Here is a 13036-nt window from a genome sequence, read left to right on the forward strand (position 1 = left end):
GCCCATGGGGCACTCTTTAAATGCTGGTGAATTTTAATTAAATATGAAAATACGTAATTTCATTTTGTTTATGGTCTGTTCTGTTTCATGTCTAGAATTAGTTGGCATGTGTATGCAATATTCATGGCATAAGCCATAAAACTTAACCCCACAACATTGGCATGATCTTTAATTTCATTATCCAATGTCCATCCCAAATATATAATAAAGAGATATTTAGTGATATACCCATTTCTAGCATTAATATTATAAATAAACCCTACACAATTGAATTCCTATAAACAAACCCAAAAAAAACCCAAAAAATGATAGGTAGCCTTATTGAATTTAATATTGATTATTAAATTACTTTGATGCCCTATTGAGTGCTTTGGGTATTTTTATGAGATTTTGGGGTTGGGCTTGTTTTAAGAAATTGATGGCAGGTTTGTAATTTATAAGAAGTTAAAAGCTTTTTTGTTATGTTGTAAAACTTTGGGTGTGTTTCTAAAGTCCATTTTATATAGGGTATTTTTATAATTTGGGCTCCCATATTGGGTATAATAGTGAATCTCCCTATAATAAACAGCATTTCTGCACAAATGGACTGCTTGCTTCTATAGCGCAAGGATTATAATTTTTTTAATGTTTTAATTTTGTTATGGGAGACATGGTATGGTAGTGACGGAAAACAAAACAGAGTCCAAATCCTCTCTATCCGCGGACTAAATAAACCTAGCTACTATATATTCATTAACATAATTGGAAATTCAGAATCAACCAAGTCATGAATCATCGCGATTCATAAGTGGTGTCTCATGCATGTGTTTGTTAATCAAAATTAACTGTTTTTTTTTTAACAATCGATAGTTTAAAACTACACTAATCTACGTGCAAATAGGAATTCAATCTCGAGTATAAGAAAACAGATAAATACAATTGACATCTACAAATATTATATAAACAACGAACACAATTAGCGTATTTAATTAGCCGTCTATAAATGAAGCTAAACTCTAATACAAATTGTAGTGTGTATCACCAGACCTCTCAGTCTGTCTAATAAGCATAAGTTGGTGGCGGGGGTAATGTAACAATTAGGGCGCCGAAATTGTAAATTCATATGTTTTTGTGAATATTTATATTCTTATTTTCATAGGATAATGTTTTTGGTGGATCTGCGTGCCCACATCCACAAATCCCACATGGTAAGGCAAACTGCAAGCCAAAGCATATAATAATACGGTTGTGTTTGTAGAGTATATGAAATAATACAAATATTTATCACTATACGATCCACCCTCTCCCTCTTTGCCTAAATATTGGTCGTAAATATAAAATTAGAATATTAGAATTGAGTCAAAACATTTGGTGCGCGCGCACATACGCGTGTCTTGTGGTTCATGCCGGCCTCATGCTCCTCGCACGTGGCCCCATCTGCTATCGCTTACCTTTCATATTTTGAATATCAATTGTAACATGCCTTACTCCCACCACAGACAGCCAAAAAGCTTCAACCCATAAAACTTTTAGCAACATTAATGTCTTGTTGTATAACAAGAAGTTTGTAGCTCGACTGGTTATCAATCGTTATTTAATGTACTCTTGATGTGCTTTTGGTATTCTGACAATCTGCCCATTTTTCAGGAATGTGCCCTCACCTTGCATAAATTCATTGCTAATGGTAAATTGGGTGTGAATTTGGTGGCATCCACCTAAAGAGTGGCCTGAGTTGATGGGTATATATAAGCACACCATGAGTGAGGGCAATAGGTGGTGCTACATCTATGCGACGGCCACTTGACCACAATACTTACTAAGGGGAGCTACCATTTGTGACTTTGTCTTGTTTAAATGTCCACCCAAAACCCACCACCTTCATCCATAAACACCCGACTTTCTATACAATCATAGCCAGAGCCTAGAGCCTAGAGCTTATAGATAAAGAGAGACGACCCCAGAAACCCTAAGACCCAAGCCAGATGAATAACTCTAAGAATTTGTCTTCGTACGATTGACCCCCCCACCACTATATATTGTGCCCCATTTGAATGGGTGACCACCCCCGTGAATTGAAGAAACCTTTCAAGTGGTGTCCTAATCATCCTCCTTTTCTCTTTCCCTTCTTGTTCTTGAGTGTCCTAGAAAGAGCACACATATCTTGGAGATGACTTGCTTTCCAAGTGCCCTAAATATCTTATCTTGTAATGTCTTGGAAATTTATGCATGTACGCAATTGTTTGAACCAAATTAATTTTTTCATATTGTAATTTCATTAATATTTATAGAGTATTATCATTTCATTCATGCCTACTTATCTTGATGAAATCTTCATTGAATCAAGAATCTAAACTTGGATGATTAGGATAGTATCAATGAATAATCAAGTTTTAAGTTAGAATAATTGAAAGTAACAGAATTAACGAGCAAATCACATTCATTATGTCTAAATGCTTAGTTAACATTTTTAAATTTATTAATCAATACACCCGGATTCTTTATTTTTATGATTGAATCATATATATCACTCTACTACATTGTTAGTTAGTAGTCTTTCCTTTTTACACGTGCACCAACTTGATTATCATAATCATGATACATGAGGGTCTCTACTCAAACAAATTCATAGATCATGAGCCTCTACATTTAAAGTTTAAGTGGTAATCCGCATTTCGTAAAATCTTGACCATTCTAATAATCTAACCATTTAAAGATATGACATGTCAACAACTTAAGTATTTAATTTTATTTTCATCATAAAATTATTTAAATTTAACAATTATTTGTTTAAACAAAAAAACATAAAAGAAAAATCCACGAGGTGAGGGAAGATGAATAGCATTTTATTTTATTTTAATTAATAATAGACATCGCTCGTCCCTTATCATTATCAAGCACAGTCGAACCACCGTTAACCACTAACTACCATTCTAACTGTCTCCAATCCCATATTAAAATTTTCGTAGAAACCCGCCGTGTTACGTGACACAGTCTTTAACAAAGTTCAATCAATCATCAAAATCCTAACCATGGTTAATTTTAGGTCGTTCCTACTTTTGTACTATCGGTCAACGGTCAAAGGGCCAATAGAAAAACACCGATCACTTTGTTTAAAAAAAAAAAAGTAGGGTGTTTTTTCCCCTTAAATAAACACCTTTTTGGGGGGTCGTACAAACGCACGTGACAAGAGGCAGACCAGTGAGCAGATTTACATATGGAGCTGGCATGGCAGTCACGCACGTAACACGTGCGTGTCATTATCCTTCGCTCCTTTCCCCTTTTAAATAATTTTTTATTTTGAGGAAAAAATAAAAAAATAAAATAAAATGGGCTTTTCGATGGCACGAAGCGTCCTGTGGTAAGTATCCAGTTCATGTCCACGTCAGAAAGCCGAAAAAAGGGGAGGGTCCGAATCCGATTCTTTTTGGTTCGGATAACCGGGTTTGGGACCCCATTTTCAGGAACAGGGTCTCCTTGCTGCTAGCCTATATATCCCTAGTCTATTCTTAGGTTAGGTTGACAAGAGTTTTTGTTTGTATTTGTGAATAATTAGATACCATATTTTAGTAACGTACCAACATGATTATTCAAACATAATTATTAATATTTAATAGGGCAAAAATGACAAAACTTGCATCTTAATAATATTTTGACTTTTGGTCAACAATCAACATAATATAAACAAAGATATATATATATATATATTTTTTTTGGTAACCAATTTCATGCCTTAGTTCCACTTATTATAATATTTTGTGGTAAGAAAGCTTTAGGTCGAGTCAATGAGGTGTCAAACTCAAACGTTTCTTAGCTAGAGGGAAACAACAATTTATTAAACCAGTTGAAAATGGAAAGAGAAAAGCTAGTTGAAAATTTTCAAATTTTATTTCAATATTGTTTCTATTAAAAGTGGGTGATAATATATTAAACTCACACATGCTACACGAATGTTAGAACTCGAATTCATTCACATTCAAGTAGTAAGAGTACGACTTGAACTCCATAAGTCTTAATAGAAAAATGTACATGAAAGCTATTCGTAAAAAATGTAAAAAAAAATTCACATATTGTAAATTCTTTTCTAAAGGAGTAAGGAATAACGTTTTGTACTTGGCGCCGATACATGTGGTTGTAGAGTTGGTAGGGTGGTGTGAATTGACTAGAGTAGAAAAACCAGCTACTCACAAAGTGGTCCTTAACAAACTAGCACCAGGCCTACGCTCTGCACTCTGTCCACATTTCGTACGCGGAGTCGTCCACGTAATAAATGGCAAATGGGATGGCCCACTGCTATAGTATTTGGGAGGGAGAGGGCCCACCCAACATGAACGTCTGGTCCACACTTCCTCGCTGCCCTCCTAAAGGCCAAAGCCCAATGCTGATTGATTACATTTACAACTTACAAGCAAGCACCCTAGCTATACCCATATACGGTTGGATCCAGATTCCGCTACGACCGACCAATCTGTATGTTTGTCACTTCCGAAATTACTACCCCCCAATTATTACAAATCAAAACATAAAATAACACTATTTATCTTGTATTATTAGTTGTTACTAAAAAAATGCTAGCATCAGTTGAGCGTGACCCTTTTTTTGTCATTAATTGGTTTGTATCTCGTGACATTTTTTTTCAAGTCAAAAAGTGTTGCGCTAGCTAAATTTATGTACGTGGATTATATTCTAGGTAATTGAAATCATTTTGTGTAAAGCTTGGTGTTAAGATAGATGAAAGTACAATTTTGGACCAAAAATAACTCATGTATGGAAGTGAGAATAAGCAATGGTAGCTAGCTACCTTAGGTCGTGGATAAGATCCTCATAACAAGTTGAATTGTATTGCAAGATTTGTTAGCACAGAGGCTCGAAAGATTATTCTTATATGTCTCGATTAATTAATCCACCTAATTATATTTCATGTCTATAATTTGATTAATTACTAGCAAATTGCAATTAGCATGCAACCCAAAAAAACTTATGGTGTGGACCTGTCGGCTCATGCTCATAGACATGTCACCTTTAAAAAACAAATGAAAATAAACTCATCATGGGTTCCAATTGTTTTCGATTACGCACGTGTTACTCGTACTTGTTTTAAATAACGATTTAATGCAATATAATAAGTCCAAGTGGGGCCGTTGCCTCCATGAATTTGCTTCTATTTGCCGGCTTTCCCATCAAACTACTATTTCATTTCTTGCTCCTCATTTTGGGTCCATAAATTGATTACTTAGAAAAAGCACTTTGGGTCCATAATTTGATTATGAAAAAAGCACATAGCTAGGAGGGTCCTAAGCCAACTAATAACAATTACAAGTTGCACAACATGGATAACACGTTTGCATGCATTCTTTTTTAATGTTTTAGTCCAATGGACTTAGCTTTTTCGAGGATAATTAATATCCTCACCATGATGATCATATGGCTCAACAACTGTGATAAGGGCATATACTTATAAAAATATGATTGGTCATTTTCAAATTCCAAGGGTAAAATCTCCAAAATGTTAATGAAATATTTGTACAGATTGATTTTACTTTAAGAGAATATGTAGATTATAATACGGTCAATAAATATGATATACGTAAAATTATTAAAATTGTGAGAGGAAAAAAAGTAAATAATATAGTTGTAACTAACACGTTTTCCTTTATTGAGCAAATCCCTATCGGAGCTTGTCTAGAAAAGAATAGACATGTGGGTAATTGACAGGGAAGCTTGGCATTAATATCACTGGAATTTAAAGCATAGGCTTAAAAAAAAGGTTGAAATTTATCAAATGGCACAGTGATTTATTATTTGTGGTTGGGAGTAATTTTGACAACCAAAAATTTGGTTGCAACAACAGCTAATGCTAAGAGCAGATGGCCAGCTTTGATTGTGGCTATAATTTATGGCTAAGTGGGGGCACAGTTGAAGTATTATTATGTATAAGTTCAATGATCGATTTGATGGGAAAAAACACTCATAAAATCTGAGAAGTATGGAATTTGTCCAAAACAAAGTTATCCAGAAAAGGCTCGTGTTTTTTATTTTGATCATGAAATCCATCTACAAATCTAAGAGACTAAGACGGGTTTGACAAGTTGATTGAACCAATTATATGTTATGCTCCAAAGTATGACCAAGGTTTTGTTTGTGTGCCTTCTATTCTCCTTTCCTTCTTCTTTTTTTTTTTTTCATTTTCTTATCAAAATAAGCTTTAAATCAAGTTTCTTAATACAAGCAGTATTAAAAGACGGGGGAATCAAACTTAGGACATCGATCGAGTATAAGGATAGATACTCTTAAGAATCATTTGAGCTAGAAGCTTATCGCGTCTTAAATCAAGCACATCAAGGTTGATGAATTTTAAAGAGAACAAGAAGTGGTGATGGAGAAGACAGCGACTTGGGAAGAGAAGACAGCACAAATATCACACTCAAATTGAGACAGACAGACAATGTTGCATTGCATCCACTGCCAAAGGGTCCAGCTCCAGCCTAACCTAATGTCCCAATAAACCAAATGCAGTTATGGGCTTGTACTGGTTTTGGTGGTGTTGGATAAATAACCGACATATTTGGGCTGCTTCTCAACACCAAAATTTATGGGAACCAAAAAAAAAAACAGAGGGGCATCTCACAATGCTGATAATTAATGTTGGTAGAATTTCATAGTTTGATTCAACGGTTTAGAGATATGGAGTGGTTACATATATGAAATTCTCATTATAGAATTTCGCAAGAGATATGATCTTATCTAAGAGCTTTAGATAAGAGACTCACTATAGAATGACTCGATAATATTGTTATAAATGGATGTAGAGATGTGAATAAAATGATAGTGCTTATGAAAAGGAGTGGTGCTGACCAAAGTGAATGTGCTCCTAACCTTTACAGATTACTTTTTTACTAAGATTAGTAATGATGGGATGCACTAGTGATAGAGTTTGACCATGTATACAAATAGGGAATGTCTCTTGTAAACATATGTGAGAAATATAAAACAGTTTCTTCAATATATTCTGAGGTGAACCTCATGTCTAACACATCTTTGGCAGGGTTTTATTACAAGCTCTTACCTAATTTTCATCAATTTACAGAGAAGTAGAAGAAAATTGTTATAAAAAGCCTACACGAAATTGTTCCTCAAAAGTCACAATCTCTTGTCTGCTGTGTGACCGTGAGTAGCGACCACATGGTGATGAACTGCAAACAATTCTGAACAAAAATGTATGTGCCCCATCATCCATGCCCATTGAAATCCAAGCCTTTTTCCCTGTCGAAAATAAGAAACTCATCTCCTTGGTTAAAACCACATAGAAGTAATCATGCAGTAAGAAAGAGAATGGGACAAGCAGCAATTACATCATATTTCAACATCAGGCACTCCCAATAAGAATGAAGTTGGATCGTCGGAGCCAAGTAGGGGCATATACTCTGATCCTCTCACATGAACACCGAAGCAAGCTACAGAAAGATCTCCAGTTATTAAAAGGATTCAACCATAGAATTAAGAATTTGTTAGGTACATGTTAAGTATAATTTATACAAGTTTATAACATAAATTTGAAACTTAGTTACGGTAGATTACTACTTCAGAAATATTTAAATTTCCAGCTTTTCTTATTCTCAACTCTATTGAAAATATAAAACATGTAAGTGTTTGTTGTTCAATTTTGAAAGAGATACACTTGCATGACTTAAAATTCAAGGGTCCTAATTTGATTCCATACACAGATTGCAAGTAGAAAATTTCCCTATTTCCTATTATCTTATTTAGTTCTTCCTAATATTCCAGTCTGTAGCAACGTTCCAAAGCATGAGATTAAATACATTTATAACATTTTTTGTCATGGTTAAGTGCAAGAAAACTGTCGACACTATACCATTCTCTATCTTCATTACACTTTGAAGCATTGTATCCATTTTCGTCTTCATGTCATGACTATCATCCATAAATGGGACAACAAGGGTTAGTTCCCTGTAAATTTCACGCACAAACTCGCATATCTTCTTAGCGAAATCAAGTTCACCATCTGAAATTCGACCAATTGCCAACCGCATCAGCTCTCCAGTTAAATCTGCAAGCTGTACAACAACGAGTTACTCTTCTGGTGTTTGAGGAATGGATATAGTATGTGTTTATATGAATGCCCTCCAGTCAAATCCAAAAGGTGCATGAGAATACCAAACAAATCCTCCTAAAATATATATATCCGTCCATGTGTTACAGATACACAGTTAATGTCACTTAATCCAAAAACAATATTCAGCTAATCAACTGGCCTATAGTTTGCTTTTCGCACAAAGAATGTAAGAGCAAAATTGGAAAAATTACCCCGAGGAGATAGTCAAGGACATTGATCTGCAAAGGCTCAAGAGAAGGATCACTGAGTGGTAACAAAGTAGCATTCATCTCATCAAGGTTTAAAAGAGTCCCAGTCCTGCAGAATTTACAGAACGTTGCAGCTTCAACATATTCTTGTACCTGCAGAATTAACGAGGCATACAATTTAGTGGACATCACATAAGAATCAAGCAGAAGCAGACGGAGAAGGAGAATCCACCCCACCCCAGGTGAGTATGCTCGTCTTAGCTTCCAAAAATCAGTCCCTTGCAGCTCCCTAACCAGTCGGGAGATGTACTGATCAGTCACAGTCGCTAAATCCTTTTCTGCTTTCTGCAGAACTTCCTCTTTGTTGTGTTTACTGATTCTGTTCAAGTTCAAATTTACAGCAACAACATTTCAATGCATGCCACCAAAGCAGTTGCAAGACAAATTACAAAACAAACGCAAAGGTCTCAGTTTTCTTACCTGTGCACCTGAAAGATGACCTTTTTGCTGTTAATGGTGATATCACGACTTGCTTTTACGACTCTTTCCCGTTTTTCATTCTACAATTAAATGGCGACACAAAACCCCACATTGTTAAACAAAAGCCTCCAGCTTCACGCAAGTTGCATACATGAAATCACTCGTATTGCTGCAATTAGAGAAATTGAATTTAGGGATTTACCAGGTCATTGAGGTAATCGGTGTATTTGGCGAAGGCATCTTTCATGGAGGATTCAGTGGTCATCGTCCTCACCCTTTTTGCTACGCTCTGCGATGTCGTCTCTGCAACTGTGAGCGAGTCAATGGCTCAATCTAAACTCCAAAAAGTCTGCGTTTTCAATTCGAAACAAAAAGAGAAAGAGAGCGATAGGTACTGTTGTGGAGGCGCTGGGGTTTGAGAGCCATCATCCGCAGAGATAAGCGCTGCAACTTCAACATCCTTCCCCCACCTCTTGCAATTTTTAACGCCTAAATCACTGTGCTTTTTTCATGTCGTTTTTCTCTACCCCTGACGACGCCACCCTCCACGTCGTTTTTGTCATCCTCATTCGAGAAGAGAGCTAGCCCGTTTTGGTGAACCAAACGAGTCTAAACTCGAAATCGTAAATCCTCAAATAAAATTTTTGTTTTTCTTGAAAAACACTTCCTTCCTAACTTTGTAAGTAAAAGTTTCTACATTCATGCCAATAACAGTATAATATATTTGTATAATTCTTTTTGTGTGCGTTTTTTATAAATTATTTGTATATCAAACTGTGATTTGCTGGAAGGAGGCAAACATTATCTTTTTGCTTTTTTATTAGAGTAGATGCTTTATAAAATAAAAGCACCCTACAAGAGTACAAAAGATAGAAAAAAAATATCTGAAACCAAACCTTACTTGATTTTTCAATTTACACACCTGTTAGAAATTTTTTTTTTTAAAAAAGTCAATATTAGTCTATAATTTACTAGATAAAATTGTAATTCTAAATTATTAATAGGGATAAATTAGTCATATTATCTTTAATTTCTCATAAGAAAAGAAAATGAATAGAGGATTTCATTTTCCCCCCATTTTTCCAGAAATCCCTTTTCCATGTGCCAAAAAACCTTTTCCTAAACTTACCAAACATCCTAAGCCCATTTTCTCATGAATCGAATGCACTCTCTCAATGGCAATGCTCCTAAAAACGACGTCGTCGGGACTGCTCACTACTATTGCCATTAGCAAAACATTAAACAAATGCTTCTTTACCAAAGCCGCAAGTCCCGCAACTCTGCGTTTGGCGCGTAGATTTCACTGCTCCGTACCCAGAAAAACGACAAAGAAGATGGTGACGCTGATCGTGGCGACGACGACCGACCCGGCCTCCATCAACCCGGCCAATGCCCTCCTAGCCATGCCCGGCTGGGACCCGACCCCTTCTTGCTTACAGGTCTGCTAAACCAATGATAATCGTTTATTCTATAATTAATTATAGTTTATCTCCCCATTAACGTAATGAATTGAACAATAGGATATGAAGGGGTTTGGCAATGGAGCAGGAGGAGTTAGGGTTTTGCTGCACAACAAGGGGATAGTGGAAGAAGACGACTTGGACAGGCGGTGGGAGGAGGCCACAGCTGAGCGAGTCGATGAGCTGATATTTCTGAGCAAGCACACCGCCGTCTCCAACCGACCTGCCCTGACCGTACACCCGATCGGGGTCCCTCATCTGCGTCCTGGTGACCCTGCGCCGCAAGGTGGGAGGCCTGGTTGGGCCGCGCCCCCAAGTCCGCGCATTGGGCCCTGGCTCAGGCACTTGAAGAAGCTTGCTCAAGCCCACAATTTGGTTCCTGAGTTTGAGGTTTCTCTCTCTTACTCTGCATTTTTCAGTTCATGTTTTGTCATTGGCAATGTGTGTGTTGTAAGTTGTATTGGTATACATACTTAACTTGAAATACATTGCATGTAGATAACTTTGGAGGGCACACATCACGGACCGATCACAAATACACCTACTATGTTCTTGGAGATTGGTGAGTTTTTACTTTTGAATGAATCCCAGTTGGCTTCTGCTTGCCTTTGTTGGTAGTTACAGTTCATATTTGATTGGTTTCTTGTGCGTTGATATAGGCAGTACAGATGAGTACTGGAAGAGGCAGGATGCTGCTCAAGTTATTGCTCTAGTTGAGTATAACTATAGCCTTTACTTTCAATCATTTGAGCATGAGCCATTGATATGTTCCTGCTTTCGGTTTTTCGAATAAATACTTTTGCTCCCCTTATTTTTGCTCTTATTGGATTATCTTGTACCTGACTTTTGGAGAATAATGGTTGCAACTTGTGTACTTGCTTGCAGTTAGTTTGGGAAGGACTTGGGCTTGGAGGGGGAGCTGCTGTGGGAAACTGGAATGGGTACTGTCAACAATAAGTAGATGATTTATCATTCTCTGTTTCTTATTGATTTTGATGCAAAGCTCATGTATTTGTTTGCACTTTAAACAAAAGTTGCTTCTCACCTCAACATATTGTGTTGTCTATTCCGTTTCTTGATGATGCTAATCTAACCCCATTTTCTATATTATTGGTTTTCTAGGGAGAATGATAAGAATAGAGTTCTTCTTGGCATAGGTGGTGGACATTATGCACCTCGGCATATGGATATAGTTCTGTAAGTTATAGTCAATTACTGTTTTTCCATTTTCTTTCAATTATTTGGCATTCCTTTCTTAGTGGACGCATCCAGCTTTTTTCTTTTTTCCTTTTGTTGTTGAGTGCGATGCATCAGTTACTATTGTTGTGGTGGACATGTCAATGTGAACTGGAATCCCTTCACATTGATTGATCATGTAAAAGTAAATGGGGTAAATAGGTCTGTTAAAATGGATTACCAGATTGTAGATGATACTTTCTTCATCGTATTTACTGTTTGGAGCTTAAGGCTTGGTCCCCTTTCTGAAACCTCGTAACATCCCTCACCCCTTTCCTCTCTTCCGAATGAGTGTGCTTTGCATTTCGATGGAAAATTAGTTACTAACTTACTCAATGCATCGATTTATTTGGCCCCCTTTTCACCATGTTAACCTTTTCTCTGTCATGTGAAGGACATTTATTCTTTGAATATTTTATACTAGTCTGTATTCGATATGTAGTGTACAAATACTTGTTGATGGCCGATATAGTGAAGATATTTGGTCTACTCCATGAACATATCCCCATTCTTTGCAAGTACAGGAAAGATGGTGTGTGGGTGGGCCATCTACTGTCGGGTTATTCCTTGCCAATGGAAGATCCAAGCCAGTCCAAAGCAGAAACAAATACAAAAGAAATTGGTGGAACTTGGAGAGAAGCAATCAAAGCAGGATTTGAGGCTACGCAATCAGCTTTCCCTGGTGGGGAGATTCTAGCTCATCTCGATCACAAGTAAGTTTTGTTTGGCGGTTGCTTTAATATGTGATTTGCATGTCAAACATCTCATGTCAGATCGTTATATAGAGATTGGATTTAGTGTAGGTTCTAAAACTCAAAAGAGTAGTTTTGAGAGATATTAAGGTACAGCTAGAACCCTCATGCGACCCAACAATTGTTGATTGGATCCATTAGTAGAAATAGAAAGTATTATTGCAAAGTTATCTTATACAACTTTTGATTGTCAATGGCAGGAGTTTCAAAAGCTGGCAAAAGAATGCTATAACGGGTTTCCTAGGCGAGCAGAACATCAAAATTGGCAAACCCAATGATTTCTACTGAATTCGATGAATGGCGTTGCATATTTATAGTTTTGATTTTTGCAGACAATAGCATTCTCTCATTTGGAAGACCACACTGAGATGTAGTTGACAAATTAACATCCTATATTGTACCTGGTAGCACTCAATTTTACTGCACAAGTTATGGTTATTGCTAAAGGATATATATTGTCTTGCATCAGCTCTGTCAATAAATGTCATGTTGGATTTGGGCCTTCATCATATAAGATATGGGCTGCCTTGCGCCGGAAACATTTAGAATGCATAAAAATGAGAAACCCAATGCAAGAAAAAATTAAATCAACAATAGAGGATCAAAGAGCCAGCACTTGAGGCAAAGGGCTTGTATAAAATATTCATCCTTGTATACGAGGTCATGTGTTCGATTCTCCCATCCCCGTCAAAACTTAAATTTGCCTTTCGGAGCCGAAAGAGTGAAATAAAAGTAACAGCACTTGGCGTTGGTGATAAAAGCTTTCCGTGGTTTGAGGGGGTGGATTGGTGTCCATACTGAGTTGTCGAT

General features: G+C 36.7%; 2 protein-coding genes across 3 annotated transcripts; one reads left to right on the forward strand and one right to left on the reverse strand.

Moving 5' to 3' along the window:
* Window positions 1-6953: 6953 nt before the first annotated feature.
* Window positions 6954-9293, reverse strand: LOC117637452 (translin-associated protein X). Its single transcript, XM_034372340.1, has 8 exons — window positions 9174-9293; window positions 8981-9087; window positions 8779-8858; window positions 8536-8677; window positions 8302-8451; window positions 7850-8051; window positions 7329-7430; window positions 6954-7239 (listed from the first exon to the last, which is right to left on the reverse strand). Exons 1-7 carry the CDS (start codon window positions 9235-9237, stop codon window positions 7330-7332), a joined length of 846 nt encoding a protein of 281 aa, XP_034228231.1. The 5' UTR covers window positions 9238-9293; the 3' UTR covers window positions 6954-7239; window position 7329.
* A 584-nt stretch (window positions 9294-9877) lies between these two features.
* LOC117616614 (D-aminoacyl-tRNA deacylase) lies at window positions 9878-12735 on the forward strand. 2 transcript variants are annotated; one of them, XM_034345989.1, is made up of 8 exons: window positions 9878-10217; window positions 10299-10628; window positions 10737-10800; window positions 10898-10950; window positions 11124-11179; window positions 11361-11435; window positions 11999-12187; window positions 12427-12735. In XM_034345989.1, the coding sequence occupies exons 1-8, from the start codon at window positions 9954-9956 to the stop codon at window positions 12512-12514; spliced, it is 1119 nt and encodes a 372-aa protein (XP_034201880.1). In that variant the 5' UTR covers window positions 9878-9953; the 3' UTR covers window positions 12515-12735. The 2 variants fall into 2 exon arrangements, with proteins under 2 accessions (XP_034201880.1, XP_034201879.1); XM_034345988.1 differs by having other exon boundaries at window positions 10019-10217; window positions 11124-11191.
* Window positions 12736-13036: the final 301 nt, after the last annotated feature.

The sequence above is a fragment of the Prunus dulcis genome, chromosome 1 (genome assembly GCF_902201215.1).
Source record: "Prunus dulcis chromosome 1, ALMONDv2, whole genome shotgun sequence".
Taxonomy (NCBI): Eukaryota; Viridiplantae; Streptophyta; class Magnoliopsida; order Rosales; family Rosaceae; genus Prunus; species Prunus dulcis.